Source organism: Taudactylus pleione, unplaced genomic scaffold (genome assembly GCF_031769625.1).
Source record: "Taudactylus pleione unplaced genomic scaffold, aTauple2 ptg000391l, whole genome shotgun sequence".
NCBI lineage: Eukaryota > Metazoa > Chordata > Amphibia > Anura > Myobatrachidae > Taudactylus > Taudactylus pleione.
Genome location: NW_028284792.1, coordinates 7697348 through 7717095, shown reverse-complemented (window position 1 = coordinate 7717095; position 19748 = coordinate 7697348). Strand labels below are relative to the sequence as shown.

Genomic DNA, 19748 nt, shown 5'->3' with positions numbered 1-19748 from the left:
TTTGGCCACAATTTTAAAACGGGAATAATATTAAATACAATTGTATTTAATATTATTGCAGTTTTACATTTTGTAGTCAAAACTACAAGGATAGACTGCTTGCAAAATCCGCCACTTAGTAAATTTATCCCATGGAGTGGGAGGTACGCTATGAATTATACTGTAATAGTAAGCTGTTAACCTTGAAACTGAAATGACAGATTCTTAATGCTTACTTGTTAATTTATAAAACTTTATTAAAGTTAGGTAAGAAAAGAAAACAAACACAATTATCTCTCCACATGCATTTTGTAATCTGTGCTGCCCTTGCTGATGTTTTCAGGTTCTGGGTACAGATTTACTACTTCACTCAAGTAAACTTGATGTGATGAAAAGATGAAGATAAATGGATTGGAAATCATAATAAATTAAAGGCCCAAACTTAGCACAGCCACCAAGTCATTCCACAACTATGGGCCATAGAGCTTACATGATGCTGTACCCGTGGGAGTTCCTATAACTACTCACATTCAGTTCATAAGGATATACCCATCAATGGGCACATCTCAAAACAAGAGAATTTGGATTTTTTTATATAGAAAACTGTGAATTAGGAAATATGTAACAAGACTGCCTTCCTTTTGGACCCACAGTATGTACCTGCAGTCACCTTTGTTCAAGAGTATTGGTCATTATGAAATTGGGCCATTTCCTCAGAGGTCCTCTTTTCCATGTCCTGCTGGTCTGGAAAGGTCTTTGGCACAGCGAAAGCTCAGGTTATCTGAGGCAGAATCTGGGGTGTTGCCCATCCTGATGCACATGAATAATACAAAAAATAAAATAGTAAAGGTCAGTTTTACAGGGACAGGTTATGACTCATTAGCAAACATTATGACATATACATACTGCCAGTGGCTGCAATCCCTCCAGTAGAATAGAGCACAGCCCCCAGTCTCCTAGTCTGTGCACTGGCAGCTGACAGGCTTCCCATTGGAAACGCTGTCTGCTAGTTACATGCTGGACTGACAGTACTAGGGGGAGAAGCAATCCAGACTGCTGTTAGCAGAAAGTGCTTTGAATGGGAAGTCACTTCTGCGTTGAGTTCTCCAGCACTACCTGGCTGCAAAGTGCTGCAGCCGATGCAGTCCCTAGAAGCCAGGTTTAATGAGCATGCACTTTTTTCCGACCTTCCTGCTCCCTATATGATTGTTCTCGCATGCGTAATGGACACGGCCGCCCATAGTCATTAGCAGTCAGGCAGCCCCCCTCTCTCTCCATAAGGTAGGAGCTGACACTGCATATTCAGTAATTGACACTAAATGGAATTCTCTTTATATAATCCTACAGCACATATCCTCTGGCTATAAATAATAGCATTTACAGTATAATACTATGGGAGACATTTATCAAATCTTCAAGTAAGATAGACTGCAGAAGTTGCCCATACCAACCAATCAGCTTCTGTCATTTTACAGGCGGTGCTAGAAAAATGAGTTAGAAGCTGATTGGCTGCCAAGAGCAACTTCTCCACTCTCTCTCCAAGATTTGATAAATCTCCCCCTATAACTGCTATGTGAAGAGTGGAACAATCACAATATGTAAACAGACTGGAAAGTGGGGTAATTCGGTGGAGGTAAGGATAGATTTAAGATGGCCCATTTATTATTAATTTGAACAACCTAACCTAATTATTTATTTTAGAGTATAATAAGCCGTAAGAGGAAATAATATAAATTAAGGGGGAGATTTACCAAATCTTGGAGAGAGATAAAGTGAAGAAGTTGCTCATAGCAACCAATCAGCGTCTGTATCTAGCACAGCCTGTAAAATGACATTTTGAAGCTGACTGGTTGCTATGGGCAGCTTCTCCACTTTATCTCTCTCCAACATTTGATAAACCTCCCCATATATCTTATATTTATTACCAATTATAAAGAAACACCAATTAAGCCAACATCAGGAAGTAAATATATATTTTTGCCCACAATTTATTTCCTCATAAATCTTGCTTTGGTTTTTCCTCATCCCAGGACTGGAAGTAAGTAGAGGGTACACAAACATCAAAACTGCAGATGGATACTTAACTTACCTGGTGGACACTCGAGCTATATGATTAGCTGAGCCATCCTGGGTATCAATCCAAGAAGCACCACGCAGGACATACATCTTCTGTCTATGCTGTGTGGTCTCTCCAGATGAACTGTATTCTGTGGATGTCCATTCCCAGGTGTTTCCCAGCATGTCATACATACCTGATGTACAACATAAAAAGCTTCATTTACTAATTTTGCATTTATGTGCAAAATTTGTACAAACCATTAGAAAAAAATCATAAACTTCCTTTTATTGTCTAACTTGCATGATACAGTTTAAAGTGCATTGTAGATTCTGGGCCTGGTTCAGCTTTGAGAGTAGAGTATTAGATATAGCAAGTAACTTTGCATCTTGGTAAAACCATGCTGCACTGCAGGTGGGGCAGATTTAAAATGTGCAGAGAGATAGATTTGGGAGGGGTGTGTCCAGTGGTCGAAGTGGGAATTTTGAAATGGGCGTAAGGAACACTAAGGCTCTACTTATGTGCACGCCGGAGGCGCGCGCGCACCCGTGAAGGGGCATGGCCACTCAGAAGAGGGCATGGTCACTCACAAATGTCACATAGTTTACCACACTGTAGTACCCCTTATACACATTATGCCACACAATAGTAGTGCCCTTTATAACACATTATGCCACACAGTAATGCCCCCTTATACACATTATGCCACACACATTGCCATTTACAAGTTATGCCACATACAGTAATGCCCTTTACAAGTGATGCCACATAGTAATGTCCTCTACAAAATTTGTAGTGCAAATTGTGCCACCCAGTATTAATGCCCCATAGTAATGCCCATTATAACATTATGCCCTCAGTAAAGACTCTCCCCCCCTGCAGCCTCTTACCTCCCCCTTGTGTCCCTTCAGCAGCATGATAAGAGATGACATGATGAGAGGAGACTCATCTCAATGTGTATTTGGTATCCTGCATGGCAGATATCCATGTAGAGACAGCGGCACCGCGCTCCCATTTCAAATCTAACGCTGTCTGTGAGCCAATCAGGAGCCACCACATCACTAACAAACTCATCCAATACTACCAGCACCACTAACAAACCCCCCATCCCCTTCCCTTCCCCCTGCACCATTAACAAACCCCCCTCCACTACTCTGAGCACCACTCACCCCCTGCCTACTGCTCCAAGTACCACTAACAAACCCCCCCTCCACTAGTCCCAGCCCCACTAACAAACCCCACCTCCACTACTCCCAGCACCACTAACAAACCCCGCCTCCGCTACTCCCAGCACCACTAACAAACCCCGTCTCCACTACTCCCAGCACCACTAACAAACCTCGCCTCCACTACTCACAGCACCACTAACAAACCCCGCCTCCACTACTCCCAGCACCACTAACAAACCCTCCCATCCACTTCCCCCTGCACCACTAACAAACCCCCCTCCACTACTCCCAGCACCAATTACAACCCCCCCTCCACTACTCCCAGCACCAATTACAAACCCCCCTCCACTACTCCCAGCACCAATTACAACCCACCTCCACTACTCCCAGCACCACTTACAAACCCCTCCTCCACTACTCCCAACACCACTAACAAACCCCCCCTCGCCACACTGCTCCCTGCATCACTTACAAAATCTCCCCCACTACTCCCTGCATCCCCACTCAATTTCCCCTGCTTCAATAACAATCAACCAGCCTCCGTTGCTCTTTCTTTGAGGAGGTGGCAGAAGCCGAGGAAGGCAGTGACACAAGGGAAGTAGATAAGATTCCCTTCAGCCCAAGGAATGCAAGAAGTGCGCCAAGCCCCAAGCTACTGTTCGCGACAGCCGTTGGGAGCACATGACGTCACCTTCACGTCCTCCTAGCAGCCCTGCCCCGTGGAACAACTGTGTGAGCACAGCGAAGGAGCTGTCTGCTCAGCGGTCTGTCACACCGCCGAGCAGCACGGTCTTGCTCGGCGGTGCAGTCTGGCATAGGATCTAGCAGCAACCGTGCAGGTCTGGTTGATCCAATGTAATATGTAGCCGCTAACAGTGGCTACAATATGAGTGGGCGGTATGGCGTACCGATGGCCAACCGCACCGCTAGTAATTAAAAAAAAAAACTTCTAGTGCTTGAAGTGCCGGTATGTCATACCGTTGCATAATGGCCCACTTTGAGCATTGGGTGTGTCCAAACTGAAATCTAAAGTGCTGTGTAAAAATAAAGCTGTGCAGTATTTGTGGGCTTCATGCAAAAGCAGCCAGTATTTACCCCACATGAAAAAAAAAAATTTATGTATTTGTACCCCACATTGCAACATGGTTTGTTCAGGTTAACAGTTAGTTGCTATATCTTACTCTATTCCCAAAACGGAATCAGGCCCTCTGTACACCTTTTGCACCTAAATGTGCATAATTATTATAAGCCACAATTGCCTTGAAAGTCAGAAATGACCTTGACAAATGTTACAGCAGCTTTGTCACACTCTGCACAACTGAAATTCAGGAAGCATTAAAATTTCGACACCATAAATGAGTAATTATCACAAAAAGAAATAAAATTATTTTTATATGACCATTTTTGGGGAGGAGGGGGGGGGGTGGAGTTGGGTAATTTCCCATCTCTTCTAGCCTTTTCATATGTGACAGATTTTGTATGCGATTATCATTCTTCCATTTCTGTTTTTTCTACTTATTTTAAGATACTGTTTTGTATCCATATTTTGTAAGTAAATTTGCCATTACTATTTTGTTCAGTTACCTCAGATTTAATTTGACATGAATAATACGAATAACATTCTGTTTTTGTGTTCTTAGAGAATTCATGTAGAAGGCTTGGTTTTTAGATCACTAAATTTATGCAAGAAATTGTTTGGATCACAGTATCTGATTAAATAAGATTGTGATTGCATTTTAAAGACTTTATAAGAGTATCAACCATTGAACTTGTGTTTAAGGTGGAAGTTTGCCCATTTGAGATAGTATGGTGTTTTTAGTTTAATAAAACGCTTTCACAGTCATGTCACACATGCCTTGTTGTGACAAATATTTTATTTTGAAATTTAGTAATAATAATATTTTTTTGTGTTCTAGTTTTCCAGATTAAATAATCCAGAGCACTCATTTATGAATACAGGATACATGCAGAACAACAAGAAAATAATGTATATGGATGGAGCCAATGTAAAGTTAGGTAGATGATCGCTTACCATAAGCATTCTGTGCAGGAAACGCAGTTACTGGAGACACACCATGATAACCATCCTCAGCAGAGTCCATTGTAGGGAACTTCCCCTGCAGTGCACAAGCATTTTATCAGAAAATACATTTCATAGATAACTCATATAGGGATGTAGTAATGAGACCGGCGGCCGCATAATTAACACTGGTCACTTAAAAACAATAGTAAATGCACTGCCTATATTACAGTGACAATACTGACAAGGGGTTGGGTACGGGTTTCCGGCGCTCGGATTCCCCGCGGTCAGAGACATGGTTAGGATACAGTCACCTCTCGATAAGTATCCTAACCCTATCCTTACCCCTAAACCTAGCCCTCCTTCCCCACACCCTAAACCTAACCTTTGCCATAGTGTCTAACTCTAACCCTCCCCCTAGTGCCTAACTCTAACCCTCCCCCTAACTCCAATACTTACCGTCGGGATTCTGACTGGTGACAGGATACCGGCACCGGCATTGTGAGCGGCAGCATCCCGCACACCGGGATATAAACCACAGTACATCTTCCTACAAGCACAGCTCTTGATTTACAAAGGTCAGTAAAACTCAGTTTCCATGAGACAAGTTGGTAAAATCTTTTTGATTTAAACAACTTGTTTGAACAACAGTTTTTGTCCGTCTTCCGGGGTTTGACATCTTAAGACCTTAGCATGTTATTCATGTTGGATGGTGATCATCGAGGTCCAAACAGGACTGGAGTTACTGTAAGAAAGTAAGTGTCCCTTATTCTTTAATAATATTCAATCCCTGTGACTGGACACCACATATACCAGCTGCTCCCAGTCCACTAGTTACTAGATGTGCGTTTTCTCACAACTGTGCTGAGGCCATTTTTTGACGTTGGTGCTCATTACATTCCAACAGCGCTCATTGTTTTTTTAAACAGTATTCACACAAATTATGCCTTGTTTTTTTCTGAAGACTTTGTATTTTCATTAATATACCACTAGTCTTTTTGCTCATTCTAACATATCAAATAAAATTTAACCAAGCAAAGTTTAGGTGTAGTGACACTTGTGCTAATGGAAAACTAGATAAAATAAAAACTATGTCTGAATATCAGTAGCAAACTGAATTTATTAAATGTGTATCACAATAAAAACATGACACAGTAGGATAAAATAGCAGAGATCGAGGTGCATAGAATAGGCTTCAAATAAAATTATCATGCAATAAACAATATCATGGATACATGTAAATATTGAGTAATCAGTACACTAAGTTCCAATGTGATAGAGCAATCATCAGAATAGCTCCCTAAAAGTCACAAATAGAAACAAACAATAGTTCATACCATAAAACGGTGGTGAGTGTCACTGCGGGTGAAAAACAGAGGTTCCGGACACCACCCTGTTTCTGACACTCACAGGCTTGTATACAAGTAGTAGGTAGTAGATGCGTTTCGAGCTGACCACCTGGTGATCACAGGTGGTCACCAGACCAAAGCTGCTAAGGAGGCCACATAATTTAAAGAGGGGACTCCCCTCGTTCATATGCGAGTGACCCCACATTTTCAGGTGTAATTATGGATGGGATAGGCCACGTAGCGCCCTCCCACCCATATACGGTAATTTTGTCTTGTGATAACTGGACAATAAGTACTAGTGGGACAAATAATTTGAAAATGGGGACTCCACTTGGTTGCAGCTCTCATTATGGGGTAATAGGGCTCTATGTGCCCTCCCACTTATATACAGAATACATACTTTTTCCATAGCGCCTTGAAATATTGACTGGTGATCACAAGTGATCAAATGTCTTCGATCATTCAGTCAGAAATGTCTTTGTTCATCCACACCTGGAACAACTATCTCCTCCTCTATATTAATGTATAACTATTAAAGTTGTCATTTTTTTATACATAACAATACACATATCCCACTACATACGCGTGCCCCCATAAGAGTTTTTCTTCCTTTTGTTTTTGCACCATACTTACCTACTTTTGAAAATGCATTTCAAGGAGATTGTTAACGCAACACCTATGAGCACAGCGGTAAAGTGGACGTGTACTACTACATCTGAGAGGCGTGCCATAATACTGACTTACATCCAAATGTAAACAAGCCCCGAAGCATTTAGTAAGATCTACTTGTAAATGAAAACACACTAATACTTTTCAAAAAAAGCTTTTAGCCACAGGGATCATTGTGCCTTATAACCAATGTAGAGAAATTATATTAATGATCCCATTTGACTGTATATCTCTCTGTTTTTTTATGTAACAGCTACATAATGGGGGTAAGGTGCAATCAGTGAGCTTTATAGACTCGTCAGTGAGATTACTACTATTTCAGGGAGTCTCCATGACAATCAGGGAGAGTTGGAAAGTATGTTTGAACCCTAGAAAAAAAAACAACCCACTAATACTGGATGTAATAGAATGCAGGTTATCACATAGAAAAACTATTTATATCAAGCAATGATTTTTCGGTTTAAAACTAAGCTCTCAGTGATAAATATGACTTTTCTGAATGAGAGTCACATGGTAAGAAAATGACAACAATGACTGTAAATGTGAATATTACCTGCCACAGATTGCATCTATTTTCCTGGAATGTGTTTCCCCATGGATAGGTGTTCCCTGTGAGTATAATATAATGTTATTAATGTCAACCTTTATTTTCAGTTGTGTAAACATTAAATAATGTTCCATCAAATTATTGTAAAATATCTTAATATAGTTTTATGTTAATACATTTACAGAGTAGTATAAAAACCCAGATAACAGCAGAATGTTACAAGAAATGACAGATACCAAGAGAATAGATTTAATTCTATATACCATTAGAAGCTTATTTCTGACGTACCTTTCAGGCCTCCTCTGGCAGCAAACTCCCATTCCCCCTCTGTAGGCAGTCTTTTCCCCAGCCACTTACAGAAGGCCTGGGCATCATTCCAGCTAACCTGCAGCACTGGGAGATCCAACTTGTCCTTGATACCAGAGCCCGGCCCCGACGGCTGGAAATGCCAGAAAGAATCATTTAGGACCCCAAATTCCTACCTTTTAGCCATGTGTTTTACAAAAAGCCCTAGAAATGGGGTATAACAATTTTGTGTTATTTGATGTCAGCATAAAAGGCCGTTTAGTATTTAATTTTTATTGCCTTCCTGTTACACCATGGAATCTTCCAAAAATGCTGTACAAAACCAAGTAACACAAAAAATAAGCTATGTACACTCATCACAATAACATTCACTATGATAGATAAGCATTTGATAAATTATACCCAAATATCTGAGGTTAAAAATCAGGGGAAACCTCACCCCTCACTATAAGGATTACCCAGTAAATAAACTATCCTATTAGTATGCACATTTATGTCAGTATAAACACTATGGTACTCACTCTTACATGTGTGAAATGATGCCCCATACATAGTTCTAAATTGTAGGTTTAATCTGGGTTCTATCACATATGAAAACTTCATCGTAAGTTAATATAGGTATATACCTTTTCCTGAATTTTACAAGATGCTAAATTGCATATAAAATTTTTAGTTAGTGGCCTAAAAGAAATAAGATATACAAGCTCATCAAGTATAACATTGTTTATTTCCCCATAGGAATAAACAAGGTAACATGCATCCACTCCCATTTTAATATTGAGCAAACACAATACTAATATGAATGACAAGCATCCATGTGTGAAGATACCTTGCAGAGAAACAGAACAGATGATAAACTGCCAAAACTATTACCTGACGCCAAAAGGCTCTTTCTATGGGAAGCCACCATGGGGCAGACTGTGCAAAAAAAAAAAAAAAGAAAAGAAAAATAATGGAAGATCATTTACAAAGCTTAGTTTGAAAATTGCATTTGTGCTCGCAAATAACAAATAGTACTTAAAATTATATATTTTTAAATCGAACGGTGTTAAAAGCTCCATGATCAAAAACAACCATATGCAGATTATTATTATTATTGCTGGTATTAGTTACTTATATACTGCTTTACAATTGGGAACAATAGTAAAAAAAACAAGACTGTGTAATAACACAGCCATAGTGGTAAGAGGGCCCTGCACGCAAGCTTACAATCTATAGTTTATCCCCAATAGAGACACTTCTGATAATATCCAAAAGGGTGATAGGCAGGGCCAGATTATAGACGGGGCAGACGAGGCAGTCGCCCAGGGGCCCCCACACATTGGGGGCCCCCACACTGCCCAAACATTGCTGGGAAGCAGGCCATTCTGGACCCTCCCTGGCCAGCTCCCCGGCAGAATCACAGCACAGCCACACTCCCTTACTCTCTAGCTCCCAGTCTCCCTCCCTGTCCTTCCCTTCCTCCATCTCTCTCCCTGCCCCCCTCCCTCTCTCGCTCTCCCCTCACTCTCTCCCTCCCTGTCCTTTCCTCCCTCCATCTCTCTCCCTCTCTCGCTCTCCCCTCACTCTCTCCCTCCCAGTCTCCCTCCCTGTCCTTTCCTCCCTCCATCTCTCTCCCTGCCCCCCTCCCTCTCTCGCTCTCCCCTCACTCTCTCCTTCCCTGTCCTTTCCTCCCTCCATCTCTCTCCCTGCCTCCCTCCCTCTCCCCTCCCTCTCTCCCTCCCAGTCTCCCTCCCTGTCCTTTCCTCCTTCCATCTCTCTCCCTGCCCCCCTCCCTCGCTCGCTCTCCCTGGATCTTCCTCCCTTTCTCTCCCCATCCGTGCCCCTCTTTCTATAACTGCCTCTTGAGGGATACTTGCAGAAGTCCAAGGAACGGACGAAACGCGTAGGAGAGTCCTATTCTCCTTTTATGAACTTACCAATTTTATGATCAGATAAGCCATTTTTACCCCTTTTTTTTACATGTGTATTTATTTATGGATTGTGCGTATAATATCCTAATAAATATATATATATATATATATATATATATGGGAATAGCCCCTTTTGTTCTGAATACAAATTGTCTGTATTGTATATAGAATTTTATGAATTTTTGCACATATTTATTCATTGTGATTTGCACTTTTAAGTATTTATATAATTAACTTTTAAAACATTACTATGAGTGTAAAGTTATCTTAATGTTCTTAGAAATTCATGACTTGTATTCACAGACTTAGCACCTTAAATTTGTCACTTAGCACTTTGTATTTTGAAGTCACCATTATAAATACACAAATGTTTAAAGGGTATAGAAGCACATCAGGCACTCCTATCTTGTGTCAATATTTGTATGTATAATATATAACAAGAGGAGAACTGCACCCACTTCAAAAGTTATAGCCAGGTGCCAGGTCAAATATAAACCATATAAACGTATTCTCTGTAGGTAGAGACAGACCAGCACTCCATCTTAATGCAAAATATTGTAAAAAATGTAATGTGCCTTAAAGAAGTCAGAACAAATATCATTGAACAGCTCAAATAGTGGATAGAAGATACTTAGCATCAGTCAGGGTACCACAGTGTCATGTCCGTGCGCCTGAGCATATAAGAAGGCAATGCTGTACCCTGACAGCTGTTGCGGTAATACCGTTATCAAGAGGCAATTATACATATATATATATATATATATATATATACACACATACTGTATATGTATATATACACACACACACACACACACACACACACATACAAGCCCCCACTCAAAATCCTATGTTTGCCTGGGCAGTGTACTCGATCATGTTCACTATGCTGACGTGAGTCAGTTCCCAGCAGTGTCTCAGACATGATGTAGTATGCTGCAACTTTGATGGTCGGTGGAGAGTCCGGAGACAAGGCATGGGGCCATTGCAATTTTATTGATGGGGCCCTGCAACTTAGTTGCCCCAGGGCACCCACAAGCCTTAATCCGGCCCTGGCGATAGGTCTCCTTGACCAATAAGGCCCGGTATAGACTCAGCTAGGATTTTTTTGTATGCATTCTTGTACAAATGGGCTTCAAGGACACCCCTGTACGTATTCTTGTTCTCCAATCACCAGTGGTTGACCAGACATGGCTGCCCCTATTCCCTGGGTGATTACATGTCAAGTGGACCAAGGGTCCCTACCTGACCATCTCCAATTTTAATAAAATGTTACATGAAGGTTGACATATATGACAGACTAACTTTGGGAAAGTTAGAGTTCGCAATATGCAGTAAGTCACCGACTCCACAGTGCGCGACAGGTGTGACAGATAATAGCCCCCTAGCCCTTCTCCCAAATGATTCAAAAGTTTCGTAGACCCATCAGGGTCTATGAAAACACTGATAAGTCCCAATTTCTTTACTGTAAGGTTCCTTCTCAAACTCAGATGATGATTGCTCCTAACTTTTGATTTGTCTGTAGAACCAAATACCTTCCACATTTAGGATGTGTTACCCCTTATATAACACCACTGTACAAGCATAATTCTTCTCATCCACTTAAAATTACATTTCAGACATAACCAAAAGGGTATCACTGACAGTGACAATACACTGGGTTGGAATTACACTTTGCATTAAAATGGACATACTCCCTCAGCTTTTGAATGATATCATCACTAAGAAAAACAAAACTATAGGGACAATCTTGCAGTGAACGTAGGTAGAGATCATTTTGTTAACTGTATTAAATAGAACATCACAAGTGGATTACTATTATATGGAAATAATATATGTCCTATTTAAATCTTCCAAACATCATAAAAAGAGAAGTTGCAATTCATTGCAGTAACATTTCCCTCCTGGTGAGAACATAAGTATATATTAACAACATATTAATAAGTTTGCAACAGACTTTTAAAGGCAGCAATCAAAACTGTTATGTGCTGCTTTTCAATCATAAAGCAGTAGACGATATAATGAAAATGTTTTCAGATCATCATATTATAAAGAGTGTCTTTCAATTCCTTTAAACATATGCAGCAACAGTTTCCTCCTATGATGACCCAACAATCTAAGCACTCCATAGAAGAGAGCACTTACCTCCAGCTTCTGAGATACTTTCTGTTTTAGCTCCTGTGGTACAAAGTCCTCAAACACAAAACTCCAGCCAAATGTCTCAGCTTCTGATTTATATTTTGTTGCCCGTACAAATTCTCTGGATTTTTAAATGTGAAAAAGAGAGATTATAATTAGATATTTGTCCTACTAAAAATATATTGTTAACGAAAGGTAAATTAACTAAAGCACCCCTGACTTGTGCTCATCCTGTTGTTAAAAAAATGAAGACTGTGAGCGTTTTACATAAATTATCACACTAACGATGACTTGAAAATAAGAAAGTATTAGTTAGAGAAAAGGAATTATTTATTACAGTACATTGGCGTCCTGCATGTTTCCAAATTGGTGTACAAGTCCATTTGACTTATTGCTCTACAGCAGTGATTCCCAACCTCGGTCCTCAAGGCACACTAACAGTCCTGGTTTTAGTGATATCCATGATTGTGCACAGATAGTTAAATCAAAATAACTGAGGTACTAATTAAGTCACTTGTGCTCAAGTTTGGCTATCCCCAAAACCTGAACTGTTAGTGTGACTTGAGGACCGTGGTTGGGAACCCCTGCTCTACAGTATATAAAGTAAAAAATTCACCTGGATTATATTTGGTGTAACAGATAATACCATACAATAAAGGTAATCCAGGGTCAGCGTAGAACCATGTCATTTTATAGGTATCACTTTTATAAAAGGAAGTTTTACATTTCACATAGTTTTTCAACTTAACTTTGAGATCACCTGAGTTCTACTGCATTTACCCAGCACAAATGGAGGCGATACGACACTTACAAAAGATAGCATCAAGTTCTATAAAGAACAAATAACAGGTCATGGACTCTGCAATGCAATACTTATTTACATGCATACTGTATGCCTATGTGTATGAGTCATCTATTATAGAATCTGCTACTGCTTCAGTCTAGCACAGGCACAATGAGATCAGGAGAGGGCCCCAGCAATTGCTCCACCCCCAGCCAGCACTGTTTGGATGCACAGGAGTGGTCCCTGAGGCCTGTCAACACCTGGAGCTGGCAGAAGGCCAGAAGAACCTCTCACTCGCACATGGGCCAATACCATCATATCAGCGAGTGGGAGGAAAGGGGACAAAGATGAGAGAGAGACAGGGGGCAGAGAGATGATAGAAAGAGACTGGAGATGAGGAGGGGAACATAGATGAGAGAGTGGGAAAACAGAGACAGACATGAGCGAAAGAGACTGGGAGAAGTGGTACAGAGATGGATGATAGACACACAAACATGGAGGAGGGGGAAAGAAAGGACAGAGAGTAGAGATGGCAATCGGTGGTTAACAACAATTGATGGTTTACCATCGATGGTCAATGGTTTTGCCATTGATGGAGGATATCAAATGGTCCTCTACCATCGATGGCCGACAGGGCGGTAATGTTTTTTTTCTCCCATGGAGTTTAGCCCCGCCCTCTTCCCTGATGGGCCCACAGCCTGTCATTCTACAGAGCAGGTAAGTCCTTCAATGGATGCAAAGTTCCACCATCGATGTTATATATCTATGGCACACAGATGGCCATACTTATTAGAGAGTCAGACAAGAGTGGGGCAGAGTTGGAAGAAAAGAAAACTTGCAACGCCGAGCACAATAGCTAGCGACCTGACAAATGGCAGGTCCGAAATACTAGTAATCTATATAATAAGAAAAAGCACTGATTAAAATTATGGCATCACGTTGGCAGTTAATGGTCCCTTGCACCAATGTCAATTATGTTATTTCAACACATCTACAGTATCCTACAGATACTAGATAGGACCTTTGAGTGATTGCATTGTCTAATCCAGAGGTACCCAAACTCTGTTATTACAGTCCATGTTTTAAGGGTTTCATGCTTGAGCACAGGTGACTTAATTAGCACCTCAGTCAATTTGATTTAACCATCTGGATACAAGCATCGATACCCTTAAACCATGGACTGTAATAGAGGAGTTTGGGAACCTCTGGTCTAATAGATTTATTAGGATGTTTAGGAATAATAAATAATTTAGAGGAATACATTTGATCTTATTGCAGAAATAAGACATAACCATTATATCACTGAGGGTCACATTACTGTGTTCCATAACATTATAGCAAGTCAGGCAGACTACCGACCACAAAAATTTATATTACTCTAGTGTCTACCCGTTACTACATCTCATATTCAAATCGTATACCGTACCAATTATCCACATTCAAGATATCACTCACTGGTACATATTTTGTAGGGTGCTACTTATTTAGGATAGATTAAACCATACTTACCGACTTTTCTTTTCTCCTCAGGTGATCAGGCAGTGGGGAAGGTCCGAGATCTTTACGTCATTAAGCCCCTAAATCACGCAATTATGATAGATTTGTGTCATATTGGCCCTGCTCCCACTCTATGGGCCTGTGATTCCAAGGATTATTCTCCCCATCCAGCCCACCTCACTAGGAAGTGGTGGGATGTGAGGGATCCACCCAAAAAATGGTGAGTCTTCTAGACTGTCCAGGAGAGAAGGAAAGTATGGTTTAAACCAACATTCTCTATCTCACAACCAAACTGAGTTAAGGAAGAGAGATGGAGCAAAGGGAAGAGACTGGAGGAGAAAAATAGGGAGAGAGAGAAATCCTGGCAGCATTGGGTACATCAGCTAGTAATGTCACAAATTCTGATGGCTCCTCCTCTGTTTATTAAATATTACACCTTTGAGAAATAGCAAGCACTGTCTATGCTAACCTGAAATTCTTGTTGGTGACTGGATATCGGTCAATAGCAAATGGCTTCACTGTCACCTGCTTGGCTGGAAATTCTCCATCTTTACCATTAGGAGCATTCGTTCCCATGATGAACTTTCCTCCATCAAGTTGCACCAATAAATCATTATGTTCATGTCCTGTGACAATAATAGGACTATGGTTTAGATCTTTACACACACGTTTATAACAGTATAGGAGTCACATTAAGTCTTCTGCCATCCACAACAATCTCCTTTACATAACAAGTATATCAATCAGTGGACAAGGCCAAGCAGGAGAGATGAGAAGAATACCAAACATGGCACAACATTCATCTATAATCATCTAGCAGTTAACATTAAAATACTAGAATTATTCAAACAATTATAATTAGCTTAAATCTATACTAATATTATAAGAATGTTGTGTCTGTCTGTTTGTTCCAAGTTGGAGCAAAAACTACTGAACCAGTTCTCATGAAATAACCAGGACTTTGTTTCATCTCAATCGGCCAAGAAAAAGCTGGGCAATAACAAAAAGAACATTTATTGACAACATCAATGCAAGAGACAGGTGTAGTACCCATGCGAATGGCCGGTAAGGGGTGGGGGAGAGGTGCTTTGGGCCCGCGTTCAGTTGAATAGGATAGGCTACATAGCAGTCTGCGCACACAGCGCACAGTCACATTGGCGCAAGTGGTGGGTGAAGACGCTAGGCTGATAAGTACTGCTGATCACGTGGGCCACTCTTGCGTCAGGGTTCCTATGCAAAAAACAATGTTGGCAAAAGCGATTTCATCGTGGGCAAAGCCGCGGGCAAAAGCTAGTTATGTATAAAGTGGACCCATGTAAGATAGAGTTCCACTGAATGATTGCAACCCCAGAACAAGTGCTATGTTAACTCTGCCCTAAAATAAGCCATCAGTCATTGAGTCTTTCTGACAGAACTACAGACCTTTTTTTTAGTGTGGCTTCAGTTGCACCAAAAATAGCCCCTCTCAGCGCCAGGCCAGTGCAGTACAGCTGCGCTGAGCATCTTTCGCTTAAAATGTGCGTTTTATTTGCATAAATAAAACAAAGTGACAGAACTGCATTGCTACCGTACACTGACTACTGCGACTGATTGGGGAATTCAATTAGCCCTTAATTGAATTCCCACAGAGCCTGATTTTGCAAAAAGGGCTCCTGCTGTATGCGAGCTGTCACCACTTTTCCTCATGACAAGTTCATCTGAAACTTTGTACGTGTGTAAAACCAATTCCTGTGCGGTTAAAGTCGCAGCCTAGCGTCTCTAGCATACTGTGAGCAGCTTTTCGTTGTGTCGGCAACTAAGACACAACATTTAAAGAAAAATACAGTATGCTACTCCTCTCAGCTTGTCTCATTCGCACGGAGTGTCTTCTCTAGCTCCATATGGTGTAAAAATGCCTAGTGTATGAGAACACATCTGTACCTGGGCTAATGTGAAAAGATCCTATTTATTAATCACAATTAGGCAACCTGCATATTTTAGGCAACCTTTTGCTTTTAGACCCATATGCATGCCTTTGGTGCTATTTTAATGTGTATTACATAATTGTGCTGATTAAGATAATAAACACATTTTAAGAGTAAATATGCTGTTTTTTAAACAAAAAAAAACACTTGTGAAATTTGCATGCTTGAAGAGATCCTCATATCTACGTAGGTATGTTTTGGGAAAATACACAAAAGTGTGTGTGTCCTAATTTTTTTTAATACAAGCAAATGATAGACAAATTATTATTTTTATTATTAGCTTTTATTTAGAAGGTGCCAAAAGGTTTCTGTAGTGGGGAAACAACACAAGTAAATGAAAATTAATCATGTTGATCATTGAGAGAAGTGGTTTGATAATTATCCCTCTTTTTGTTGAACTTTGCTATTAAAATGGCTTAAATACAGAAGACAACATTTTCTTTCACCAAAGTACAGCCAGAGTCACTTTCCTCCATATGAATGTATCTGTGAATTTCACTATTACATTTCTCTCAATTATCACTAATTAAAATGATTCGGTTTTCAGCAAAAAATATATAGTGAAGCAATTCTGTGACTTTGCATCTTAAGCTGGGTACACACTATGGGTATTCAATCTGGAAACCAGCTGACGTAAGCCCGAAAGCTGGCTTCCCGATTGCTTTATCCCGGTGAGGGTTAATGACAGGCGTCTAAATCTAGACGCCCGTCATTTTTCCGACGCCGGGAGACAGTCGCCCGGCATCCCGATCGAAGGTATTCCGGGCACCGCGAGCAGACAGCCACGGGTGGGAGGGTTAGGTTTAGGGCAACCGGGGGGGACTTAGGGTTAGGCACCCCCCCCCGGGAGGGTTAGGCTAGGGGAAGGGGGGGTTAGGCACCCCCGGGGGGAGGTTAGGGTTAGGCACCCCTAAGGAGGGTTAGGTTAGTTTGTACTTACCTAGGGACAATCGGGATTTCCAGCGCTGTCGGGCTGCCGCTGCTGGGATCTCTGCATCTGTCGGACTGACGCTGCCGGGAATCGAACTGCCGGCCATGTGTCAGCCGGTATTTCATACTGATTCCCACACTATGAGATAGATCATACAATATATCGTTCTGACGCGGATCGGAACTATATATTGTGCAGATCGAATACTGTGTATGCATGTGAGGATTGTTCATCGCATCGTCCCATCTGCTGTACTGCACATCAGATGAGACAATGTGGTGAACCACGCCATACTGCTACCTACAGCATGTAATGATATACCGAGCCATCGTACACTGGATTGTGTAGAGCGTATGGCCGGCACGACATATCTTTATGACGCGTCATTCCGTCGGCTGGGTACACATCGTCTAAGCAGGGGTTTTCAACCTTGGCCCTCCAGCTGCTGTGGAACTACACATCCCAGCATGCACTGCCACCTTTTTGCTATAACAGCATGCAAAAACTATGGCAGTGCATGCTGGGATGTGTAGTTCCACAGCAGCTGGAGGGTCAAGGTTGAAGACCCCACTCTAGAGTGTACCCAGCTTAAGAAATGACAGTCTTTTACTAGGCAATGAGACAGAACAATTGTGAAGTTTCACTTGTACCCATAATAGACAATTAGAATCGTGGTCTCTGTAGGCAGGAACTTTCAGCTGTTGTTATAACGCTTGTTATTATGGTGCACAGTATCCCTCCTTCTCTCCATAATTTCAATAAGAAAGAACTCATGACATCATACTGGCAGTGTGTGTATGTGTGTGTGTTGGGGGGGGGGGAGAACGGCTGGCCAAGGATTGCAGCCATGACTGTGGACACTGCACACTTTGTCTATGACAACAGAGGAAGGGTCTCCCGGTGCAGCAGATATATATCTCACCACCACTCACCCGCCTGAGACACACGCAGCACACACAGCAACAGCACCAGGACCACCGGGCTGCTCATTCTGCAGAGCATCACATCTGCAGCTTCCCTACATACACCACCCGGAAGCTGCACCGGGAAGCAACTGTGATGTCTCAGACTGCGGCTCACAAGTACTGTAGGTGGAAGAGCGTTCTGTGCCGGCAGCGCCATCTATAGGAGCCGCTTGTGCACTACCATTCCTCTATGGCTGGCTGTACCTTATGCTAAATTACACCACAGTCAGTGTCCATTGCAAGTAGGATTGACACTACCATTGCAGCAGTAGACAAAAAGACAAACAAAATGTGTGATTGTGCCTAAATTAAGCTAAATAGCAATGTTGTACTCATTGTACAAATTCCACTAAATACACTTCAATGACTCATTCAAAACCGCAAATTAATAATTACATGAATAGTTGAGAATCTGAATAAATGTGAAATTCTTTGCGGCACTGTTTTAAAATTATAATATTGTTGCTATGGACTGGAGATAATATACATGTCTGTTTCAATTATTTTACCTTACTAACTGCTTTGGGGCTCGTTTACATTTGGATGTAAAGCTGGCCATACACCGTGCGATATGCACTGTGCGACGCGATGGGGGATCCGACGTCCGACATATGGGCGGTCCCCACACACGGTGCGATCGGGTGGCCGACCGCCTGATATGCTGGCTCTCCCACAGCGCTGCATGGGATCCAGGGGCGGGATGGCAACTTTTAGCCTGGGGGCAAATGCATGGAGGTGGCCCTGGCAGAGGAGTAGCGTGTAGCCAGGGTGCCCGGAGCACGTGCATGCTTAGGCCCCCCCCCTCAATGTTCCAGGGAGGAGACGGGTCCATATGGAATTAATGTAAAGTGAAAATAAAGATATGGGGCAGCCCCCTGTGGTGATGCCCATATGCAGTGCCCCAGGAGAGGATCCCCTTATACAGGCCACCAGTAGTGATCCTCCTATGCAGTGCCCCTTATACAGTGCCCCCAGTAGTGTTCTCCCCCTTGTAGTATCCCCAGTAGTAGCCTCTCCCTTGTAGTGTCCCCAGTAGTAATCCCCCCCCCCCTTGTAGTGCCCCCAGTAGTGGTCCCCCCCCTCCCACAGTACAAACACACACACACGTAATAAATAATAAAAAAAAACACTTACCTGAATCCCCGCTCCCGCCGCAGCCATCCGCTCCTCCGTCTGTCCTCCCGGGCCGGGCCGCTCTGCATTATGGGGAGACGTCATATGACGTCTCTCCCATTACCCACTGCAGGAGCTGGAAGATGGAGCGGCTCCTGCAGTGGGTGCAGCGGCAGTCAGTGAGAGTCTGACAGACTCTCATTGGCTGCCACTCAAAACAAACACACAGCTGCCGGAGCCGGCGGCTGTGTGTTTGTAACTCTGTAGCGCTGACCGAACTCCGTCCGGTCAGCGCTATACGCGCGGTGCAGCTGTGTCACACAGACACAGACTGCCCGCAGCCCGCATGG

The 19748-nt window shown here is 42.1% G+C and overlaps 1 protein-coding gene across 1 annotated transcript; it reads right to left on the bottom strand.

The window, feature by feature from the left end:
• Positions 1–254: 254 nt before the first annotated feature.
• SUMF2 (sulfatase modifying factor 2) lies at positions 255–18430 on the bottom strand. The gene is made up of 9 exons (XM_088445864.1): positions 18253–18430; positions 14895–15051; positions 12151–12265; positions 8969–9013; positions 8078–8228; positions 7796–7851; positions 5237–5321; positions 2069–2231; positions 255–789 (listed from the first exon to the last, which is right to left on the bottom strand). The coding sequence occupies exons 1-9, from the start codon at positions 18320–18322 to the stop codon at positions 693–695; spliced, it is 939 nt and encodes a 312-aa protein (XP_088301990.1). The 5' UTR covers positions 18323–18430; the 3' UTR covers positions 255–692.
• Positions 18431–19748: the final 1318 nt, after the last annotated feature.

Bases quoted from the DNA above. Each gene is read 5' to 3' on its own strand.
- SUMF2 (XM_088445864.1), bottom strand. From the start codon at position 18,322: ATGCTCTGCAGAATGAGCAGCCCGGTGGTCCTGGTGCTGTTGCTGTGT. The intron at 7,852-8,077 runs GTACGTCAGAAA...TTATACTCACAG, and splicing joins TGCCAGAGGAGGCCTGAAAG to GGAACACCTATCCATGGGGA. The intron at 2,232-5,236 runs GTAAGCGATCAT...GTTGTACATCAG, and splicing joins TCCTGCACAGAATGCTTATG to GTATGTATGACATGCTGGGA.